General features: G+C 37.5%; 2 protein-coding genes and 1 long non-coding RNA gene across 3 annotated transcripts in view; 1 reads left to right on the forward strand and 2 right to left on the reverse strand.

The window, feature by feature from the left end:
• GRTP1 (growth hormone regulated TBC protein 1) overlaps positions 1 to 4,142 on the forward strand; it is a 31,595-nt gene extending 27,453 nt beyond the window's left edge. Inside the window, exons 6-8 of the mRNA XM_026666732.2 lie at positions 1,080 to 1,252; positions 1,355 to 1,540; positions 3,812 to 4,142. Of these exons, the coding sequence (XP_026522517.1) occupies positions 1,080 to 1,252; positions 1,355 to 1,540; positions 3,812 to 3,901 (449 nt within the window). The 3' untranslated portion in view covers positions 3,902 to 4,142. The remainder of the gene's footprint in view (positions 1 to 1,079; positions 1,253 to 1,354; positions 1,541 to 3,811) is intronic.
• A 772-nt stretch (positions 4,143 to 4,914) lies between these two features.
• Positions 4,915 to 23,954, reverse strand: LAMP1 (lysosome associated membrane protein 1). The gene is made up of 9 exons (XM_026666731.2): positions 23,758 to 23,954; positions 13,395 to 13,510; positions 10,702 to 10,921; positions 10,244 to 10,402; positions 9,538 to 9,758; positions 8,176 to 8,298; positions 7,376 to 7,445; positions 6,832 to 7,002; positions 4,915 to 5,850 (listed from the first exon to the last, which is right to left on the reverse strand). Exons 1-9 carry the CDS (start codon positions 23,804 to 23,806, stop codon positions 5,711 to 5,713), a joined length of 1,269 nt encoding a protein of 422 aa, XP_026522516.2. The 5' UTR covers positions 23,807 to 23,954; the 3' UTR covers positions 4,915 to 5,710.
• LOC148130563 (uncharacterized) lies at positions 9,765 to 10,079 on the reverse strand. The gene is made up of 2 exons (XR_015749888.1): positions 10,005 to 10,079; positions 9,765 to 9,953 (listed from the first exon to the last, which is right to left on the reverse strand). It is a non-coding gene; the product is annotated as an uncharacterized LOC148130563 (long non-coding RNA).
• Positions 23,955 to 24,605: the final 651 nt, after the last annotated feature.

Genomic DNA, 24,605 nt, shown 5'->3' on the forward strand with positions numbered 1-24,605 from the left:
GTATGGCAAAGTATGCCAAGTTATGTAGTGCCATCTGGTGTCTTTATTAGGAATTGGCGTGACCATTTTACTTTCTCATACAGTAGGGAGAAAAATGACTTACAATGGAATAATTTTTTGTGTGCTCCTTGAAGCGAGACATGCCATGCTAGTGTATTGTTCAATATAGAACATACCTTTCTTAAGATATAAAATTGTCATTTTATGAAAACTTAACATCTATAACTTTTCAAAATTTGTAGGACTGGAAATTCATTTCATGCTGGTTGAGATCCAGCTAGTGGTAATAAAAAATAAATATTTCCAGCATCATCCATTCTTGCTAGCCCTTCTTCTCTGTCCATGTCCATGAAGAGAGGAAACGAGTGTATTTTTCTTTCTAATTTTCCTCAGTCAAAATTTGTAATACTATTTCTCATTTCATAATTTCACAAAGGACCCATGGACTAGACAAGATGCAAATTAGCTTTGGGGGATACCCTTCTTACTGCTAGATATCTCTTACAGATTATATATATATATAATTGGAAGTATCTAGGCAACGTTTCGATGAAGTCTCATTCATCATCTTCAGGCTTGTGTCTTCGTCTTTGTGCTTCTCAGAGTAATGTGAGCTTGCAGCTGCTTCTTCCTTTTAACTGCTAGTGGGGGTGTGACTTGATTGGGCGGGGGTTTGGCTGTGTTCTGATTGGCTGGGGGAGTTTTTTTTCAGGTGGGGGCTTGGTTGTGCTCAGGTTAGTCTAATCAGAACACAGCCAAACCCCCAACCAATGAGAACACACCCCCAACCAATGAGAACACACCCCCACCCAATCAGAACACAGCCAAGCCCCCACCCAATCAAGTCACACCCCCACTAGCAGTTAAAAGGAAGAAGCAGCTGCAAGCTCACATTACTTCGGCACAGAGCCAAAGACACAAGCCTGAAGATGATGAATGAGACTTCATCGAAACGTCGCCTAGATACTTCCAATTTTACATGGGAGAAAACCCGAATAACCAAAGATCCACATACAAATACCCGCAATATATATATATCGCATTGTGATGACATAAGTTTTCATTTCATCTTTCTGAAGATTACTATAGTCCCGAAATGATGGGTCTGAAAACAGATCAAGATGTTCTTGGATTCCTTGTGAAAATGAAGATTCCAGCTGTGGCAGAATTAATGGAAAAACATGGCAACTTGTGGACTTTGGTGGCATCCCGTTGGTTTATATGCTTGTTCATTGACATTCTTCCAGTAGAGGCAAGTGAGAACTGACACTAACTTGAATTGCCTTTTACATAATTATCCAAATTCTAGTGCATTTGTTTCATACACTCAGTAACTAATTTCATTCTTCTACAGACTGTGCTCCGAATTTGGGACTGTTTGTTTTATGAAGGATCAAAAATAATATTTCGCGTGGCCTTAACATTAATTAAGCAACATCAAGATTTCATTTTGGAAGCTACAAATTTTCCTGAAATCTGTGAAAAATTTAAGCAGATTACTACAGGAGCATTTGTAACAGAATGTCATATATTTATGCAGGTGGGTGTCATTCTAGAAAACTATAAATCTGCTATAAAAATTGTGTATTGATAGTGTTGTTCATAAGATTGTTTAAGTAGGCTTTATTAAATATGTTTCAACATTTTAAAAATATGTTGTATTTAGTTATACAATGTGTAGGTTGCACAATGCTCAACAACTCTGGGGGGCTCACAGTTAAAAACAAAATACCAAAAAACAGAGATCATGAATTTATTTCAAGACAAATATGTAAAACAAAACAGCTCCATCCAACAGGCTCAACTATCATCCTGCCCCAAAATATTAGCAATAGCACTTGTATACCAGTCCAGAGTGCTTTACAGCACTCTCTAAGCAGTTTAGTCAGCATATTGCTTCCAACAATCTGGGATCCTAATTTTATTGACTTCAGAAGGATGGAAGGTGAGTCAACCTTGAGCAGATCAAAATCAAACTCTTGGCAGTGGACACAGATCATGTTGGAAATGATCCATTGCATTGTAGTCATCCAGTTCCTTTCACCTCTGCATAACCAAAACAGGTAAGGCTATACAGAAAATAGATAATGGAAATGTAGATCCCATTTTACATTTATTGGTATTCTTTCTATGGAACTTCTGGAACTATGTTTAACCCTACAAGAGCCCTTACTTTTGAAAAGTCACTTTGTGTCAGTAAAGCCCATCATTCATCTATATTCATGATTTTCTCCAGGAATGTTAAGTGTCATCTTAGTTTCAATTAGTTTCACATAATGTGAACAGCCATATAAATTGTGTAACAGATGAGGGGCAGCCCCATGTTTCATAAATATTGAATAATACTAAATCTCTGGAAAGCTGAGACATTCTCCTTTTCTATAAGCTTTTGAGCCTTAGAGTATACCAAAGATCCCTTCAGTCCCCCATCCTATCTCACTGGCAAATTAAATCTCCAGACAAGGACAAGTGAGGAACAGTCTTATTGTCCAGCAGCTGATATTTAAAATATGCTGCCTTTTGAGTCAAGATACAACCATCCAGTTTAGTAATTACCAATAGACTGATTTGTATAAATTTGTCTAATTTCCCTCCTACGATGTTTTCTGGTGGCCACTGCAATTGATGTGAGCAAACTCAACAATTGAACAATATGCTGTTTAAATCAGTAATCCCCAACCTTTTTTATGGCGCGGCCCGGTACCTACATCAGCTGTGCGCCGCCATCTTGTTTTGATGAAAAAGTGCTTCCGGTGAGCTTTCTACCCGGAAAAGCTCACCGGAAGCACTTTTTCATCAAAACAAGATGGCGGCGCCCAGCAAGCCAGTGGCCCGGTAGGACTTGTTCCACGGACCGGTACCGGTCCACGGACTGGTGGTTGGGGACCCCTGGTTTAAATGATCTTTAAATCTTGAATCTCCCTTTATTTAGTTTTAGTGGATAATCCCCAATTATTCATTCTGAAGAAAAAAAAATTCCTACATGCCATATTAACCATATATGATTTTATGGATATTGACAATGTCTTCATTTTCATTCTGAAAGCTAGGAGTTTTCATGCATAAGATTGCTGCTTTGTTTCCTTTATAGCAGGGGTGTCAAACTTGTGTCGTCACGGTGTGTCATATGACGTATCGGGACTTTCCTCACCTTGCTAAACCTTCCCCAGGCGGGAGCGGAGCCAGTATGTGACACAGCCGGCCTGTGGGCTGTGAGTTTGACACCCCTGCTTTATAGAGTGGTTTTTTTTGGGGGGACGGGATGGGACACGACTCAATATTTTAAAATGTAAGACAGTATTCCAATTATTCCCAAGCACAATTCCTTATTCTGAATTAACTAAAAATATCTAGGGTCAAATATAAATTCTCTAAACTTTTGATGGTGTCGGTTCTAAGGCCCATCTAATTTTTGGCCAGCCTGATTACCTTGAGAAAGTTACAACTACAGCATAAATTTAACTGGCATTTAGAAGTAGACTGCGTCTAAACATGGAAACTTAGCTATGGAGAAAAATTAGCCCTATATCTATCTGACCAAATTGATTTGATCCATTAATTTTCATGTTCTAATATACTGCAAACGAATATTCAATATTTCTTAATGCTCATGTGTAACAATCTGGATGGAACCTTATAAGTTTAATAATTTATAATTATTTAATAATTGATGCATCCCATTCTAGAAAGAGGGATTTGACTCATTGTATTTTCTGATCAGTGTGATTCTGCTTGCTTTGTACCACGAAGCACACTTTTAGATATTTCTTTGCATTGTAGTATATGCTAATACTTTAATTTTTAATCCTAGAAAATATTTACGGAACCTGGAAGTCTGCGAATGGCTACAATAAACAAACTACGAGATTCATGTAGAGCAAATTTGACTGCTTCAGTATAAATGAACATTCCCTCACTTGCTCAGATAATTTTTCCTCAGGCTGCCATTGACACTTCACTCATTAGCTCCAGCCTTTCACATGTACAATGGGATTTTTTTTTTCAAAAAAAGCACAAACACTTTATTATGTAAATAAAATGTAATGTAGATGTAATCCCTTTTCAACAAATGGACTATATATTTTCAGACAATTTTGTGATAACAATATACAAAACTATATAATAAAGTATATTTGAAGCTATCATTTTTTTAATCTCAACGATGTTTAGGCTCTGGACTTAGAGATCCTTATTTAGAAAACAAGTGCTCCAGTTAATCTCTCTTTTTTTTTTTTAAGAATAGCGTATCTACCTTTTCCTGTTGTCTGGCTCTGCTAAATGAGATTAATATTTATATACACACACACGCTTATGTTCTGAATAGTGAACTTCGATAGAATCAAAAACACCAGGAGTTACACAGAAAATTAGAAAACAATTTTTGTTTGTTTCTACTTTTCTGCATGCAACTGTAGTGAGCAAAATGCTTTATGTGAAGTTTTGCCCTGAATAATCTACTTCATCCCAGAACTGTCAGTTGTACAACAGCTACAGTCTCCTATGTATTCCCATGTGCTGCTAATGGGAAGTTATTCTGTCAAGGAATAATAATCAAGTTGTGTTTTTTTTTCTTATTCAATCTACTACTTTGTAACATTTTAGCTTGCTGTGGCATTGTGGGAAATATCTATGGATAAATCTATAGCAAGCTCAGGTCCAGGTGTGACGGGGAAATTTTATAAACACAGACCCACTTGTTTAATGGCAAATTCCTCCACCCCCTTTCTCTAAAGGGAAAAAAAGTCAAGGACTGAAGGAAGATTATTTGAAATGCAAAACATGGAATAATATTTTAGGCTTATAGTTTACAACTAAGAATCTGAGGTAATAGTTATCCTCCAAACTTTACAAACAAGCTTAATTTACTTCAAAATCAAAGCAGCCTTGTAATTGCTTAAAAGAACACTGAGAACATACAGAAAAGTCTTTATTAGCATTGTTACAGGCAATGCATTCATAACTGATCCTTGCAGTGTACAGTCCCAGCCAGAGTCAAAGCAAGAATTAGCAGATTGAAATTTATTGTACACATGTGCAGAAACAGGATCTCCTTTGAACTTCCAACAAAAGAGACTGAAATTCACTTTACCAAAAATAAAGTAACACCCATTTTCATGTAAAAAAGGGCCAGCTCCTACTAAGCTGACAGACCAAAAAATATATCAAGAGTTAGCCACATTTTATTTTCACACTTTGCATATACCAAGCTTAGCATTTAAAGATTAATGATACACACCTAGGTAGAGGCAAAGTGGGAATAGCAGAGGTTGGTTGGTCAATCATTACTGTAAATGCAGTAAAACATAGGTCAGCACAAGTTGGTAGTACCAGAAAGTGGAAATTTCCCTTTGTTAAACACAATTAATCTGAATTTAAGTGGAGTATGAAGTAACTATATCCTCATTTAAGTAGTTGACATTATAAACCATGCCAATTCAGAAAAGCATTCATAAAATTTCAGCCTGTTTCTAGATGGGCAAATATTTAACCCATTAGCAAAATTAAACAGAACTAAAGTTACCCTTTGTGCATGGTTAAATGCCACAAGATGGATTTCACATTTAGTAAAGCAGATACTGCAAGAAACAGTTGTAAGGAAAAGATTGTGCTCCCTCATAAATCTAATTGAGGAGAAGATGGGGGAGGGGAATCAATTTTCTGCTTCTTGCAACTGCTGTTCTTCCATGCTGGTTTAATTCAGTGCAAATCATTAAATTGTTTGATAACCAGCATGGCTACGCTTTCGGCCAATTAAATATGCAATCAACACTATAAGGACAAGTCCAGCAAGCGCTGCACCAACTACAATAGGAATCAACATGTTATTTTCATCCAGCTGACATTCTTCCACTGAAAGAAAAATGAATAAATTTAATTCAATTTTAAATAGATAAAAGGGCAAGACAAGTACAATGTAATTCTTTCAAAGAGTATTATAATTTGTCTTTATCTGACTGAACCCAAACTACAAATACTATTTATTACATTAGATGTAAAAATTACCACCTGAGAGAATATGATTTGTTATAATCAATGAATAAAGCAGTACTCCCATAATATTAGGACAAACAAATTGTATGCCTTAAAGCAGCAGTCACCAACAGGTGGTCCACAAGAAAATTTTGATGGTCCGCAGAAAAATTATTTGCATTTTTTATATTGCACTAAATACTACTTATCTTTTAAAAAAACCATTAGTGGTCCGTGGGATTTAAAATTATGAATTTAGTGGTCTCTCAGGTCTGAAAGGTTGGTGACCCCTACCTTAAAGCAATATGTAAAACCAGCCTAGGAGTTAGTTATCTGTTTGGAAAAAAGCCATCTCCATTCAAATTAAAGAAATGCAATTTGACACTTCACTTGCCAATGATCAAATAAAATGTATAATTTTCTAATGATCCTAGTGGTAGAAATCCTTATCTCGGCTTTAGGCAGTTCTGCCATATAAAATAATTTATTTTGATTTTCAAAAATTGAAGTTTTCTACCTGGCCACAGATTCTACCTTCCAGAAGAAACCAGGCACAGAGTTAGTTTCCAATTTGAAATGGCAAAGAGATATTTACTTACCATAAACATGTGTCATCTCTCAAGAGAAAAATCAAATGGGTATTAATTTCAATTTCCCATTCTGTTTTATTTTTTTTAATGTAAAATTTGTCTACATGCCACAGGAATTGCAGTGTTGACTCTTGGAGCACATTTTTCAACAGTTTTGAAAAAACATGGGCCTAAATTGCTTAAAAATACATTTAAACAAAGTATTTCAATTGCTTCTTAGGAACGCATATTTGCAATAAGCTAGGTTTTAAATCTGTATTCATAACCTTACCTGCTCCAAATTTGAATCCTGCAATCTTGAAAGCCTGAACTTGAACATTGTACATATTGAGAGCAGCTTTGTCTGAAACCTGAATTATCTCTTCTGCCACACACTTGTAAGATTTTCCAATTGTAGCTTTTAGGGCACTTAGGCTATTGTTGACAACACTGATATTTTTTTCTGCAAAAGATTTACAGAAACAATCCAAATTAAAAGCAACTTTGAGCAAGATGTAGAACTGAACTAAAAGTGAGCATCAACCATTGCTGCTGCTGTTCAGCCCTCCATCAAACAGTACTTTCAAAAGACATCTGTTTATTTAGAAAGAACCCATCAAATCATGACTGACACTTTGATCAAAAGCCTTATGCTTATGGCTTAAATACTTGGGGTTTTTTTTAAACGATTTGGTAGACCATTTGGAGAAAAGGAATAAATAATGTATATTAGTGCTAATTTAGGAAATGTGAAAGGAATTTCAACTTTTAAAACACACTATGCATTTTTCAAACCTTTAGAACATTAACATTTTATAAAGGAATTGAATTCTTACCTGTAGCTTCAGAAGGAAGATCTGCGCTCACGTGGATGCCATGCAGGAAGTACTTCTCAATACTTGAATTCTTAAAAAAAAACATTTAATGACTTATTAATTTCATTTTTCTTTAACAAAAGCTACTTAAATGTTTGCACTTCAAATACTTTGCAGTTTTTAATTCAGAGGAAACATACCAAATGTGTGAAGTTTGAAAAATTATATTTGAAATATACTACCATACAATCTGCAGATTAAGAACCTCTAGTTATCTGTAGACAGACTTTAAATTATACCTTACAGATAATCTTTGGTAAAAGTCCACTTATTCAATGACTGTTCAAAGTTATCATGATGCAGAATAAGTGGTACTTACAACTGATCCTCCAAATACCAGCCATTGCCGCACCCTCAATCAATCATGTGATCATAATCCAAGGGCATGGCTACTGGCTCACACTTGTGTTGATTGCAGCATCCTGCTATTATCATTTGCAACCTTCCTTGCCAGTTTCCCCCAAAACATAATCAATGGGGCAGAGAAGGTTGAACTTGCTCCCTCCACTTTCCTGTACAGTTTCCCTCTGCAGCAGCCACCTCCCCCTGCCTGGCGGTGCTTATGTATGCCAGACCACTATAGCAATTCCCCATAGAGTTGCACTCAGTGAAAATAACTTCTCCATTGGTCGACTTGCAAGCTTCCCAGGACTTATGACTTCCTGCTGGTTTCCCCATTGACTGCGTGCCGAAAACTGGCAGGAAGTTGTAAGTTAAAGTCATGTGCTTACTTAACATGCTATACATTGAATTATGCTTACCTGTGCAAAACTGAGAGAAATTTTGGTGTTCCCAGAAGTTACATTTAAAATAACTGTCATGTTATCACACTTCCCAGAAGAAACTGCATTTGCTGGAATATTCAACACTTTTGAAAGAACACTCTTTAAAAAAAAAAACATTGTGATAGAAAGTTTAAACTTCACACAGAAGAAAAAGTAGCAATTATCATTACATATTATTTTAGCTTAATTGTATTTATCCAAACAGTAAAGAACTGTTATACTTCTCACAATTATTTATAATAACAGTGTGGTCTGATTAAAGGTTTTTAAAATATTCACAGTCGAAACCATTCTAAGATTGTAGTATGATTAAAACTTTTGTTTTAAAGTTGAAAATAAACTTTTCAAAGCTATCTTATTAAGATATACTACCGTGTTTCTCCAACAATACGGCTTCCACCAATAGGAAGGCCCAGCATGATTTCTAGGCATGAGGTGAAATTAAGCCCCGCCCCCAAAATTTAGGCCTATTTAAACCATGCATTTCCCCATTTCTCACATCGTTCGTTAGAACTACACGAGGTGAGGAGAAATGGGGGGGAAGGGTGGGGGGATGGGGAGAAAACTTGCCTTTAGGAGCGCCCTGCAGGTAGCCTAGGCAAGAATACCCCGATCTACTACCGATAGAACATCAGCCAATAGAAACTCCCCGAAGGCAGAGCCACCAGCCGCTTTGATCGGCCGGTAGAAGCGGCCTCAGGGCGAGCGCCCACGCACCACTCCCCTCGCCACGAGGCCGTTTCTATCGGCCGATGATAGCTCCCCGAAGGCAGAGTCACCAGCTGCTTCGGGGCGAGGTGTGGCTGCCCGTATCCCCTCGCCACGAGGCAGTGTCTTTTGGGCGATGGAAGCTTCTCAAGGGCAGTCACCAGCCACTTCGATCGGCCAGTAGAAGCGGCCTTGGGGCAAGAGGAGTGTGCGTGGGTGCTCACTTCTACCGACCGATTGAAGTGGCTGGTGACTGCCCTTGGGGAGCTTCCATCGCCCAAAAGACACTGCCTCATGGCGAGGGGACGTGGGCAGCCACGGCCAAAGCGTCTGGTGACTCTGCCTTTGGGGAGCTTTCGTCGGCCGATAGAAACGGCCTCGTGGAGAGGTACGTGCGCAAGGTGGGGGAGGAAATTAAGTCACCCTCAAAAAGACAGCCTAGCCGTTTTTTCCGGGGTCAAAAAAAAAATAAGGCCCGGCCTTATTTTGTGAGAAACACGGTATATGTAACACAAACACACGCTAGAACTACTACTCAGAGTAATGAGAAGAATAGCAACAATACTGACTTTAAAAAGATGCTCTAGTTACACTTTTGGAAAGTGTAAAAGCATATTAAAGTATATATACCTTATTTTGTGCAGTGTAGGTGAGATTAAGTTGTAGACCCATAGAAGCAAGTAAGCACGTCCCAGATGTACCATTTACACTGTATTGTCCAACTTCTGGTTTTAATGAGGGTGGTACACTGGTAGTTGTAACAACAGTAGTTGAAGGTGTGTGAGTTGATGATTGGTGAGTAGGGATTACTGGAGCAGTAGTAGGACTTCGGTCTTCAGAACAAATTGTTTCTAAAAAGCAACAACTGCAAATCACAAGGCTGGAACACTTTATTGAAAAATTATGAACCCCTTGCTTACTTCCAATGTCCAGGAGAAATCCCTACTTAAACATTAATAGAATGCCCCAAAACAATGGATGGAACCACAGGGCTCCTTTAACAATCACCAAACTGGAATTTTAAAAATGTGACAGAAAGGGAGAATCTGCTCCTTTTATCTTTAAATGCACCCCTAAATATGCCACTCACATATAACCCCACAAGTGCAGCTGCCCCAACAATAGTAATTTTTAAAATGTTTTAAAATTACACGATGATTCAGTGAAATCCAGCACTCTACTAAGCCTGCAATGTGTTCTTTTCTTAGAAGTTCATGTTATTAAAACAATTACAAATGTCAAAATAGTTTAAGATGAAAGTGGATAAGACTCAGTGCTAGACTTAGACTGAATAGAAAGACTTAACTTAGTGTGGTTACTCTTTAGAAGTACTTACCTTTCTTACTGAGGGTGTTATTTGTAACATATGCTTCAACTGCAACATTACTAAGAAGAACAAACACTTTTCCTGCAGTTATTGAATTGTTGCTATGGCACAAATATTTTGTATTTAAGTCTGCTTGAATATCAGTTCCCTTTTTTACTTCTGTTAGTTCTGTGACAAGAAACAGATTAAGATTCTTCAGAGAATTCTATACAAATGGAACCCAGCGCTATTATTTATTAGACATTATACCCCACCTTCCATACAATGCTTTCTCCTCCTACTTTTCCCCTCATACAGCAGAAAAGTTGGGCCAAGACTGTAAAAGATTAGTCCAAAGCCACCCAGGGAGTGTTTGAAACTCATGATGGATTAGTACCCCAAAATCTTCTATTCCTAATCCAACACCTTTACCCATTGTACCATCCTGTGCAGTGGATTTTGAAAACCTTAAAAATAAAACCACTTACCTCCAGATGAATTGGGGAAAATGGAAGAATCATTCAAGTTGAATTTGAACCCCAAAGCACTGACCACATAATAGAGAGACTCATTCTTCTCAAATGTCATATTTAATGAATGTCCTTTGCCAAATCCAACTACAAGAATTTCTTCAGGTGCTTCCTTCTTGCCACACTTGCTAGCTTCCTCTATTACATGAGCATCAGGTGGAAGTATAAAGGTTGCATTCTAATAGACATAAGAGATTATTTATATTTAACATCTGTAGATTTAATATGCAATCTCCCGATTTTAGCTCATGTTTGAAGTGAACATCCTTCAAGAAGTCCACAGTAATATATAACAGATTATTACATATTCATTTGAGTGGAAAGGCCACAAATAATTTATAAAAGATGATCTAACAAATATGTATTTACTTTGTATCCCACCTTTATTATTTTTTCACATAACTCAAGGTGACAAACATCTACCACATTTCCCGCCTATTTCCCCCCACAACAACCTTGTGCAGAATATCATGGGTGAATATGGATCTATACACAAAACTGCCAAATGTCAAACCAGTAAATCAATTTTTAATATTTTTATATGCTCATTGATAATGAGTATTTCAGACACGTAATTCCTTCATCATACAAGATTAACACATACCCTGTATTTAGAGCAGCCTTGACATATACATCCATTCTAGATATACAAAATTGAGATGGTTCTTGAGCAAAACTTTTCAATCACTCATTATTTAATGTTAATTTTATACTAAACAGCTTTTCTTAGGAGGTGCAGAGGCAAGGAATAATCATCAGAAATGTTTACACTGTGTGCACAATTATTAGGCAAGTTGTGTATTTTGACCATATCGTCCTTTGTATGCATATTTTCCACCTCCAAGCTGTATAAAGTTGGCATAAGCATGTCAGGTAATGTGTATTTGTGCAACGAGGGAGAGTGTGGTCTAAGATCAACACTTTATATCAAAGTGTGCATAATTATAAGGCAGCTTCTTTTCCTCAGGCAAAATGGCATAAAAAAGAGATTTAACTGACTCTGAAAAGTCTTTCAGAGGAATGCAGCACTCTTGAAATTGCTAAGATATTGCGGCCTGATCACACAGCCATCAAATGTTTTGTTGCAAATAATCAACAGGGTTGCAAAAAACGTGTTGAGAAAAAAAGATGCACCTTAACTGCCAAAGATTTGAGAAGAATCAAACAGGAAACAGGAACCCATGATCTTCCAGGGCTGTCATATTTCAGAACTGCAACCTACCCGGTGTGCCCAGAAGTACAAGGTGTTCAGTGCTCAGAGACATGGCCAAGGTAAGGAAGGCTGAAATCTGACCACCACTGAACAAGATACATACGTTGAAACTCAAAGACTGGCCCAAGAAATATCTGAAGAGAGATTTTTCAAAGGTTTTATGGACTGATGAGAGTGACTCTTGACGGACCAGATAGATGGGCCTGTGGCTGGATCAATAATAGACACACAGCTCCACTTCAACTCAGACGCCAGCAAGGTGGTGATGGGATACTGGTATGGGCTGGTATTATGAAAGATGAGCAAGTTGCACAGGTCACCTTTACAGGTTGAAGATGGACTCAAAACTAACTCCCAAACCTACTGCCAGTTTTTAGAAGAGACTTTCTTCAAGCAGTGGTACAGGAAAAAGTGCATCTTTCAAAACCATGATTTTTATGCAGGACAATGCTCCATCGCATGCATAAAAGTACTCCACTGCATGGAGACATAAAGACCTTAAAGATGAAAGAATAAGGACATGGAACCCTTCCTCACCTGACCTAAACCCTATTGAGAACTTGTGGGCCGTTCTTAAACGAGAGATTTACGGTGAAGGAAAACTGTACACCTCTCTGAACAGTGTCTGGGAGGCTTTGTTTGCTGCTGCACAAAAAGTTGGTCATCAACAGATAAGAAACTGACAAACTCCATGAATGGAAAGCTTTGACTTTTATTGGCTATATTGGTCACTGACTTTTTTTTTTGAACTATCAGAAATGTTTATTTGTAAACTTTGAGTTTTTTTATTATTCTCATTTAACAGATGAAAATGAGATGGGAAAATTTTCATTTTTCATTTAATTGCATAATTGTGCGTACTAATAGTTGCCCAACAATTGTGCACATATATATTCTCCCAAGAAAACCATAATCCCACTGTTAAATACTCATGTTTGAGGTTTAACAACATTTTGGATTGACAGAGCATTGTAGTTGTTCAATAATAAAATTAATCCTCCAAAATTCAGCTTGCCTAATAATTGTGCACACAGTGTATATTTATTTATATATTTAAGACTATAATTTGACAATAATTAATTACTGTTAACAAATATCTCTTCCAATAATGTAGCTGAAGTGTTTTAGCTCTGCACTCATTCTACAGCTATTTATCATTTTAAATAAATTAGATCCTAGAGGTACCAACAACTTGATATCACAGAATGTAACTTGATTCATGGGCTGCAGGACCATTCCTGCTGTACCCTGAAGGATAACTTCTCCATGCATGCATGCTTCAGCAGGCTTGCAGGATCAGAGCTGAAATCCTCCAGCAGGCAGCTCTTTCGCTCCATCTGTGGTCCTAAGCTGAGGACTATCTGTACTGAGACAGAGTGCTCTAACAACATTGTGCAGCATGCTCTCTTAGTATCTCTTTAAATTTCAGTAGTTTCACCTGTTGTTTACTCTTTGTCATGAACTCCACTGTGAACCGCATGGAGAAATTGGCTGATAGGCATAGTTTCCCCTGTGAATCTTTCACTTGAAACGATGATGCTGTTTGTAAAAACCCTATAAATATATATAAAAAAAGTAAAACAAAGCAGTGGATTTTAAAGAGCTGTATATAACAAGATTCAATATAATACAAATACATTCAGAAGATATGCTTTATAAAGTTCTTGTTTGTACAGGTGATCTAAACCCTTTATTATATACACAGAAAAACCTAGTCAGGATTCTAACTTACATAGAGCTCTCATGTACATAGAAAGTGATTTAAGAACAAATGCATTTTTCCTATCCTGCTTACATTACAATTGCCTCAAGAAGCCTAGTATTTAAGAACCTGTGTTCAATATTCATCTATACCTCTTTTATTGTATATGGAATAGGTTCACAAAGTTTAAACCTACTGAAGAGGCAGTAAGATAATTAAAGCAAGATGATTAATTTGAGAGTAGTTCTTTTTGTAAACAAAGTTTCTGAAGCATAATTCATATTGAGAACTCTTACCACACTGATTAAAATACTATTTCAAAATTACCCAAGTATCCTTCAGATTGTTTTTAAATGAGATAACATAAACTCCTGGGTTTTTTTCTGATGCCAAAAACACTACATTACAAAGTTGTGCATAACATATTATTTCTGCCTTGGCAGGAGACAAAAGTTTTAAAAGCAAGTAATATTAACATCATCTCTTAGCTACACTTCATTAACAAGATTCCTGTTATTACAGTACAAGCTGTTGTCAACAGCAACTGTTACAAACTATTACCCACAAGAGCTAATGATTTACTCAATGACAGCATAATTTGTATGACAGTTCTTCAAAAACCTGCATTTTAAAAATGATGTGCTCCTTGTGCACTGAATTCTCAAGAGACAACTTCCCTGTAATATGATTTTCCTACCTTAAACTTACAATTAGTAATTTTGTATACACAGCCATACGCATCTATAGCACTTTTCTACAGTAGAGTGTAGGATAGGACAAAATGAGATTGCCATTACCATTACAATGGAGCTGCACATTTTTCTTGTGCCTGCACTATTCCTACTTGGAAAAATAGTCTTTTATATATATAATGTGGCAGAAGCTCTTCTGGGTCAATGCTTTATCCAAGCTTCATACGGGATGCATAATGAATACCAACACGAATTGTTTGAAAGGGTACAAACAGGAACAAGAACAGATGATATAGATGTTACTAACAATACAGCACTTGTAGAATTTTCTGGCACTACTGTCCTTATAATTGTTTAAAAACTGCTCCTAATATTCTAGTGAGATTTCCTTCAATCTGAAAACCTAATGAACATGAGGACTAGGATGGGAGGCTATGGAGTATATTTAGGAGAAGAAGAAAAAGTACATTTTCAGCATTCAGATTGCTAACTCAATGAGGACAAGTCTTGTGTTGTCCTAGGGAGAACTCAAAACAAGCCAGCTCAAAACAATTTTTTTGGGACATTAATCTGCTCGTGCCATCTAGATCAACCTTTCAGACTACATACAAATAAGCTACAACCACAGTTGCTTTTACAGGGGTCAGTACTAGCTTCAATACTAGGATTATATAGCATGGTATTCTCAGTCTGACCTCGGTACTTTGGGAGAGGGAAAAATATTTACCTGATTAAGTTTCCTTTCTTATAAATAATTTAGTTGTGGACTGAAATTTTCTAACACTGCCAGTTAGGAACAGCTGAGGCTATTGCAAGCAAATACACTCATTTAAATAATTGCAGACTGAGGTGCAAATATTATAAACTAGGATTGCCTCATCTTAAAAAATAGTTACTCAGAAGGGGTGATGTGCCTAGTGAATATTGCGTAAGGCCTAAAGAAGGCTTCCCTCTTCTCCCACTTGGAATCATAATATTGCACAACTTTGGGCATCCATGTATATGAAGACTTACTGAAGAAGTTCAAAAGCCATGGTAAAATTAGAAGAGTCAAGATCAGTCTTCTCCACAATGCTCAGATGTTATTTAAAAGTATAGTAACAGAATATTAGCCAGAATGTGCATCTCAGGTCAAGAAGTACTTAACTACATTTCAAGAGGAAACTGAAGTGAATAATCACCAGACTCAGAGATTTTATTACAACAAAAGCTTTCTTCAAAATATCTCTCTTGTTCATAAACATGGCTAAATAAACACAAGCTGTCAATAAAAGATGCAGAAAAGAACCTGGTTAAAAACATTAAGACAAAACAAACAAGTTCTTCAAAATAGGAATTTGAGCAAAGAAAACATCAGGACAATGTGTGCTAAAAGATAGAAAATTAGCATAGAAACTGAATGCTTTGCTTCTCATTGCTGAGGTCATAGGATAGATTTCTCTGCCAAAGCTACTTTTTTTCAGAGGGAATGCCAGATGAACTGAAACAAATGTAGGTGAAGAAAAAATATTCATAAGTGTACAAATTAAAAGGAATAAATCTACAGGTCCATACAATATTGAAAAATTTCTTTTAAGAACTTAAATATGAAATTGATAATCTTTTTTAAAAATGCAAGTCTTCTTTAAAATTAGGATACATTTCCAGGATTTAAAAACGCTAAAGTGACCCTAAAGTTTAGAAAAGTATTGTGTGAAGATAAAGAATACCGTAGTCCAGTTAGCTTAATATCTGTTCCAATGAAAATTGTTGAAAATTTTATTAAAGAACTAGCTCGCTACCCGTGCTTCTCTACGAAACTATGTTTTTGAGGACAAAAATAAGGAGAAAAAAATCCTGCCTCTGCCTACCAGCATCCATTGGTATTCATCTGGCTAGTGTCCTGTCAGTGTGAGAGTTGAGGGCTGTTTGGAAACTGAAACAGTATTTGCTATGGCTGAGAGTCTATTGACTACCTTCTATCGGAGTTCAATTGAGAGTATATTATCCTACTGTCTCTGTGTATGGTTCTCGAGCTGCACAGTGGCAGAGAAAAAGGCAATTCAGAGGGTGATCAAGACGGCCCAAAACATCATTGGCTGCTCATTCCCCTCTTTGGAAGAACTGTATAGGAACAGATGTAGGAGGAAGATACTTAACATATTGAATGACTCCTCTCATCCAGGACATCAGCTCTTTGAACTATTACCATTGAGAAGGAGATTTAGGGTATTAAGAACAAGGACGACCAGATTTAAGAACAGTTTTTATCCAAGTGCAGTTTTGAGTTTGAATGCGGGGTCATAAGATTTTTGTGGAGTTTAATGGCTGAGAGTAATGGGGTATTTACATTTTTAAATTGCATAGAGATGATTGTATGGTTGGTTGTGTTTAGTTTAATTTTTTTTCTTTTTCTTTTTTAGTGGTGTTTGTCCAGTTTTACTTGTGGAAGAGCACCTCATTTTGTTGCACCCGCTTGCGAGTGTAATGACAAATAAATTCTTATGTCTTATGTCTATCTGAGCAAGGAGCCTGGGCATGGCTTAGCTCAACTGTTCTGTACTAAAGCTGCTTGGTGCTGTGAAACTAAAACTGAAACGCTTCTCCTCTGCTTGTGTTTTGCATTTGGAACAGATTTCTTTTCAGGTGGGTAGGGGGAGTAGAACTCCTTAGCATCAAAGCATGTTAATAATAATATACCAAATACTAATGCTCTGATGGTCATTTCGAAAAATCCTTTCTTAGTGAGCACTAGAAGCCAAGAGGAACACATGTGCCAAATTTCAAGTTTGTAGGCTTTATGGTTCTGGAGATTTGGTGATGATGTGTGAGTGGTATTTCACTTTTATATATATATAGATCAAATAGAGCAGTTAATTTGACGGAAAAGAAACCAATATAGCTTCCACAATATTAATCACCTAGACTTTGGTGAAGGTGAGAAAGGCAGGCTGACAAGGGAAATATACCTGATGTTTTATAAAATACCTCAACAAAGGCTCCTGAGAAATTCAATGGCCAGGAGATAGGAGGATAGGTCAACCAGTTGTAGCACTGGTAGGCCTCTCAAGGATTGGCATTGGAACCAACTATTGTTAATGTGTTGTACGTGAATTGGAGTTCAGGATGAGCAGTGAGGTGACCATGATATCACATTGTTCAGGATGACAAAATAAAGGTTCTATAAAAGCGCTAAAGGATCCAATGCAGGGGTGGGATGCTACCGGTTCTGCCCAGCTCTATAGAACCGGTAGCTCTGAAGAGCAGCAGACACCAAACCGGTTCTGTGTTCTGTAGCTGTTTGGCCCGTCCGCCCACCTGGGCTCTTACATGACCTTTATTTCCTGCTTTTTCAACCTCAGCTGCTTTGCGCGGCACAGCTTTCGTGGTATTACACGTGCGCACAGCAAAACCTAAGTACCGAACCGGTAGTAATACCGGTTGAATTCCACCCCAATCCAATGTATCTGAGCAGCCATCAAATTTAAAAATAAAATTCAGAGTCATAAATCACCTTAAGTAATACATCTGGTATACAAAGTATCATAAATGTAGTGGGAGCACTGTTGACAGTGATTGATAAGGGAAAGGACTGTAGACTCACACTGGAGAGCTTGATGGCAATATCAACTCTGTGCAGCTGCTGTTAGAACTATATTCCATGCCTTGAATCATTAGACCTAATTAAATCTATCTGATATTATAATGTAATATGTAACTTTATTGTTAAGACTATATCTGGAGTATTACGCTCAATCCTGGTCAATGAATTTTAAAGATGTTATTACAGAATTGGAAAAGATATAGTAAAAGTCAAAACAAAATGGGGATTTGAAGATCTGCTATGACAACAGGCTACAGCAATTCATTGATATATGGCACAAATGTTTTCAAAGAAAATCCCCCCATCCCACCCCAGGACTGGAGTTTCTCTGCAGGTTGTTCTCCTATCTCCACCCCAACCAAAAAAAAAAAAAGTATAGTTAAACTGAAATCTGCCATTGACAAATTATCAGTGACAATTCTGATGACTAAATGGATTGAATATAGTTGTGAAAGAGAAGGCTCTCAAGTAGCTACTAATATTGATGAAAGTTTGTTTTCTCTTACATCATAGGCAGCATGTTTTATTTACTGCTTGCTGATAAGGGAAGGATGCTATCACCAACCCATCCATATATCTCAAATACATCAAATTGATTACTGATTGGAATGTTATACTAGATGAGCAAATAGTTTGCTCCACAATTTTCTCAATTCCGCCCCTACTTCTTTTCATTATTTCTCTTATAGCCATCATGTTTTCTTTCCTCTTCTTTTTCCATCCACCTATTTCTTATCCCTCACCCTGTATTTTCCCCATTTTGCTATTTCTCTTGAAAAGGGCTATGGGAACATATATGCATATAGTTTATTTTTTAGGGAAAAAAGTTGATGCGATCGTTATTTTTTTTTAAAAAGGCATCTACTTTTACAATTATAAATCAGTAGTAACTATTTTAATTGGCATTATTTGTACAGGTACTTCTCCTTTTTCAGGTGTAGTTCCTGGATACTATATAAATTTGCATTAAATATAGCACTCTTTTTTCTTTTTTTAACAGTGGCTACAAACAACTTTATAGTGCTATCGAATAAGATTTTCCTAACATTAAAAAAGTCCAACATTACATTTTATGCAGGATTTATTATATGTTTAAAGTCCTTGTCCCTTTGTCCAAATTAACTGGGTTTGCAGTATCTCAGCACGGATGCTATTCCAGTGTATGTAGCCCATGTAAGTGTTTAGTACACAATTGAGATCCAAGTTAGAAATATTATCTCCCATGCTCTGCTTTTGGATATACATATTATCAGAACTATATCTAATCAAAACTACATTTTACGGGGCAGCAACTGCTTCCTATCAGAAAAGATACACATTGCACCCCAGCATCTTCTGCATACTCCAAACATGGTGATTTCTGTTATGATTTTGTTCACTATTAAAAATGGGAGAAGGGAGAAGGCTAGTTTCTTATAAAATTAGTATTTTGTCTTAGATTTAGGATTTTAAAAAATATCTAGAGACAAGATATTTACAATAGTGAAACATGACATTTAGCATTATCAAAGGCAGATAATTCTTCCATCTTCATAGTCAGCCACAAAGGGTTTGTAGGGCAAACCAAACCAAAGCAGACCACTATCCTTGTAAAATAGCTAAATGATTTGGGACAAATTAACGAAAATGATATTGGCTTTGCTTATGTTTTAAAATGTATGAATCTTGCATGCTAACATGGATTAAGACCAGGGTGAAGCAGTTTTGATTCACATCTTACCTTCTACCAAAGCTCTATTCCTTGTTCATACTTCATCCTATAAAGGGAAAATGGCAGGAGGCAAACAAAACTGAATGCTACTAGTTTATCACATCTTTTTTCATTGAGGGAAGGTGCATACCAAATGAAGCCCAGGCAAAATTATATTACTATAGTACTGGATAAGGTTTCAAGTGAAATAAAATAAGCTCTACTCAAGACCTCAGTTAACTCCCTGAATACATGGCCATCTGGATTCTGTCTGTTGACCAAATCCAATCTTCCACCCCAAGTTTCTCAGCATAAGCAGTATAAAATATAATGCTGAAATAATGTTTAAGTAGATCCCAACCCCATTAGAGTATGCAACCTTAAAAAAACAAAAGGGATATTTATCTTAAAATAGCCTATTTCATTTACTGAAAAAACTGAAGCCACTTTAATGGGATACATCAAATTTTCATTATTTAACAGGAATAAGGATACTAAAAAAATTAAGATTAGGAAGCAACTGTGTAACTGGCCCAAAAGAGCAGAAGAGTAAAGTTGTAATCTAGTTCTACTCCTAAGTAAATCATAGAATCGTATTACACAGTCATGTCTATATATTTCTGTCCTGGTTCTATCAAAACACAGAGTATTATGGGGGTCAAGTGGGTCTTGAAAATAGCACATGTGAGCACAAGAAGAACACAGGGGAAGTTTAAAAACAAAAAAAAAAGGCATTTCCTGTGTAAAGTCTACAGTTTTCTTAAATATCAAGTCCCTTTATTCCTTCAATCTTTTCTGACCTATCTGATCTCTAAAAGCACTGTCTCATTTTAAGTTACAACCATCTCATCAGTTGAGTTCATAGGCAGATGCAAAGGAAGATGCAAAGACCTTACTACAAATGGTAAAGAATCCAGTCCATTATTCATTATAAGGCTGGAATTGAACCCAAGTCAACCAAACAACTATTTCCCATATAAAAACAGTGTCACTTTCAAAGTAGAATAAAAAACCCTTACCAAGTTGTATACAGAGCAATTATATGGAAAAATTGCAATTGACTACAATGTATTATTTTATCTTTGTGTTTAATTACTAATATCTTTATATTTCCTGGAATCCAACTAGATTGGGAAGTAAACTGGATAAATTAATAAATACATTTCTATAGAGAATAACATAAGATTAGTAGTTTAAACTTTTATGGCTATGAAAGTCACATATCATGGCAATAAACTGCCATTTCCAGCCAATAGTGTTCTAGTTCAAATTTTATGCTGGATCAAGTCAAAAGCAACTCTGAAAGATAATTTTACTTGCATGCTAATTTTAAAAGAGGGTATATAGCAATATTTTATTTCTATAAGGCATCATAGGTTGGCTTTCAAACAAGAGTATCAAATACAAAACAAAATTCAGAGTCATATTTACCAGTTCATCTTTTAAAATTCTAGTTTTGCAATGACTAACCATATAGATAACAAGAACATTTTCATCTTTGCTGATGATAAACAGGAACGACTGACTTCACTAAACAATGTCCTTTTGTTTTCCTAATCTGCTTCAGTGTCACTAAAACATTGTAAACCAAATCATTCGTGGATTCAACTCTGATAAAGATATGTTGGCATTGGAAAGCTATATTTATGAAATACTTAAGCTCAAAAAGATATTGACTTTCATTGTTTTTTCCTGCATAATGTGAAACTTGAAAACAAATCATAAACAATGAAATAAGACATATTTTCAAAGCAAGAAAGAATGAGGTAACATTTGCTCTCTGTGGAATTTCAAGAGTTTTTTTTAATCCATCTCATTTACAATGAAAGCAGCCACTATTAAATCAATAGTTTTTATGGGTATTCTTTTATATTTTACTTACAAGCTAAGAAATTGTGTATTATCTCGACTATTGTAGGCCAGTCTGAGGAAGAACGTACAAGGCTGGATTATCACAGAACTTTCTTCAGCTTGGCCAACCACAAGCCTCACGCCTTATATACACAAGCCTAAAGGCTTACATCCACAAAGCAGAAGCTCTATTAGAAGTACTACTTGTTTTGCCTGGACAAGCCAACAACAGACTTGTCAAAGCAAAGCTCTCCTTGCTTGTGAAGCCGAAGTGTGGATTGCTTTCATTACATGCTCCTCTTCTGCCCTGGCAAGTTGACAAGGTCAGGATTATTTACAATTGCTGCTCTAAAAGAATATATATCTCAATCCTGAATAAAGAAATGAGTCTTGAAATACACTCTAAATTTGAATTTGTAAAATTAAACTTAATTTAAACAAGGTTTTGAATATAGTGTTCTATTATTTCAAGTAAAATATTTTGTTATAAAATTGTCCAGTTCTATTTGGCCTCTACATTAACAATTTATGAAAGGTATGTGGTTTATTTCTCACAAAAATAAACAAAATGAATTCATTCGTTTTATTCATATGGGGAATCACAGATTTACAAATTTCCAAGGTCAGAACACTGCAGTTTGAGAATATTTGGTGTAAATAGTTCATACAGTTCAATAATATTTACTTGTTTGTATAGAAACATACCCTATCATTATAAACATTGTAGTATCACAGTAAATATACTGGAAACAAATATTGACATAGGGAAAAATAAAAAAAATACTGTAATTTGGATCAATGGTAGCATATTACATGATTCTTTAAAGAATAACATCTAGTTTTCACAAAGGTAAAGAATACCTGGATATAGAACCAACTGAATCTTACCTGTATAATCAACTATGTGAAAAATTTGGGTTCTTTAAATGATCATAAAGATAGAACATTTAGAGGAGGAAAGCACAAATCCAGAAACTTTAAAACTGAGGAAAAAAAGAATCAACCATTCTTTGTGGGGAGCAAGAGTTCTGCTATCATATGCTAAATAAGCCATGTTTAAATGACACAGCAAAATATTTTAAAATGGTTTGTTTTACTTACAAAATACATAAGAAAAAGCACAGGGAAATTCCTCAAGGATAAGATGTTTACCATCTACATAAATCTGTGAACCTGGCAGTAGTTTGCATGACACCAACAGCTTGTTGCCCTTTGAGCTGGGAGAAGGTATTACAACTTTTTTGTGTAGAACTGCTGCCTTGAACTATTATTATTCCCTCTAATGAGTAAAATGAACTATATTTTTTCTCTCGGAATATAGTTGGGAAGGATTTAGCGCTGCTGGTCTTTTCAACTCTCACCTCTCCTTAGTACAAGCTTTGAACTGAGCCATCATTAACACCTATGGCCCCAGATCTACCTCGGGAGTTCTAAGAAATACAAAGTAAATCAAATTCTGGAGCAGAGCATCTCAGCAGCCGAACAAAACTGCAAGGAGAATACAGCAACCACTGCCAAGGTGGAAAAAAAACAAAACCGAGGCCTCCAGCTTTAAAAATTTCCCAATTAATCCAGCATAATGGAAGGTGGAAGAGCAGCATATTTTACATTACAGTGCCCCCAAAGGGCAAAAAAAAAAAAAAAGAGAGAGAAAGCGGTTAGTCATTTCCTCCAAATGCTCACTAGAGGCTGGGAAAAGGCAAAATCCAAAGCGCTCGGCGAAATTTCAGGAAGAAGAAGAAGAAAAGGAAGAAAGGAAAAGCCGTGATTTCACTTACTCCCAAGCGTTACGAAATGACACCAGGGCACGCAAAAGGAGGCCGAGGCTGCCTAGCAGCCGCTCCGTCTTATCACGCAATTCTTTTAACGGGCAGTTTAAACAGCCGATCCGGTTCGGAGGCTCTTTATCCGCCCGGATCAACGCTGAGCAGAAGCGGCGGGGGTGGGGGGGAAGGAAACCGCTTCCTCCGCCATCCTTTCACCTTCTTCAAAGGCAGCCAACGGAACCGGCTCGCCGAGCAAGGAGGCGGCCAAACTACCGAGGAAAGGCCGCCCTATCTTTCCTTTGGGCCTCCCTGCTAGACCGACCCCCCGGGTAGGGTGGGCCGGTATAGAGAGAGGGAATTCGACCGGTTCCTCACGGGGAAGGGCCAGGCGAGTCCAACACTACGCAGGAAGCCGGGAGCCTTTTCCTTGCCGTGAGGGAAGACGAACGGCCCACATCGCCCTGGCCTGGGGGGGGAGGAGAAAGAGAGAGGAGAAACCGCCCCCGGTCACACTCACCGAGCAGGGCAGCCGCCAAGAGGAAACCCACCGCACTTCGGCCCGCCATGACGGAGCGCTCCGAGCGAGAAGAGAGGACCCGAAAGAAGAGGAGCGCCGCAACGAAGCCGCCAGCAACCACACGGGACGCGGGAGAGCCGAGACCTAACGCAGCGCTGAAAAAAACGTCCAGGGGCGCTGTCACATGACCCGAGACTTCGGCCCCACCCCCGCCCCTCCGTCGTTATTGCCCTCACTGTCACCTGATTTCAATTAAGACCCCGCCTCCTTTATTTGTTTTTTTTTTTTTTTTTTTAAAGGGGGAAGGGTAGGCGCGAGAATGAAACGCTCGCGAGAATACCGTCAAAGCAAAAAACGGGGCAAGCGTGCGCGCGAGCGAGCGCGAGGAGTTCGCCTGGGCGGCGGTTGGCCGTCATCCCGCGCTGAGTTTAACGCGCGTTTGGTTGGCGTTGCTGCCTTTTCACGTGATGGGCGCGTGATGCTTTGCCGTGCTACCTAGGGGTCGAACGTTTTTTTTTGTTTTAAATGGCTTTTAGCAGCCTCGAATGCGTTTATCTGAGTCAGGCCGAAACTTTATGGAACGGTTTCCCCCTCAAATAAAGTGCATTCTCTGAAGTGTTCTCGCCGCTACCCTTTTGGAGCGAGGCTTGCAATTCGTGCAGACGCTCGGGAGGTTTAACACTTAAGTGTTCATCTCGCAAGAAAACTGGATAGGATCCAGAGTTGTACAGAAGTAAGAAAGTGACGGCACGGGGACACGGCTGTCCATCTGAATGGGAGAAGCTGAGCTCCTATATCCGGAGGGTTTAGAACCAAGCCTTGATCCCTTGTGAATTCCTATCCCGGCC

The sequence above is a fragment of the Notechis scutatus genome, chromosome 5 (genome assembly GCF_049901735.1).
Source record: "Notechis scutatus isolate UNSWTSFEM ecotype Mainland chromosome 5, rNotScu1.2, whole genome shotgun sequence".
Taxonomy (NCBI): Eukaryota; Metazoa; Chordata; class Lepidosauria; order Squamata; family Elapidae; genus Notechis; species Notechis scutatus.

What these genes read in the sequence shown, in the direction of transcription:
- LAMP1 (XM_026666731.2), bottom strand. Translation starts at nt 23,806, where the DNA reads ATGGCGGGCCGAAGTGCGGTGGGTTTCCTCTTGGCGGCTGCCCTGCTC. An exon ending in TGACAAAGAGTAAACAACAG is followed by an intron (nt 10,922 to 13,394) that starts GTGAAACTACTG and finishes TATGTCTATTAG; the next exon opens with AATGCAACCTTTATACTTCC. An exon ending in TTTCTCTCAGTTTTGCACAG is followed by an intron (nt 7,446 to 8,175) that starts GTAAGCATAATT and finishes TTTTTTTTTAAG; the next exon opens with AATTCAAGTATTGAGAAGTA.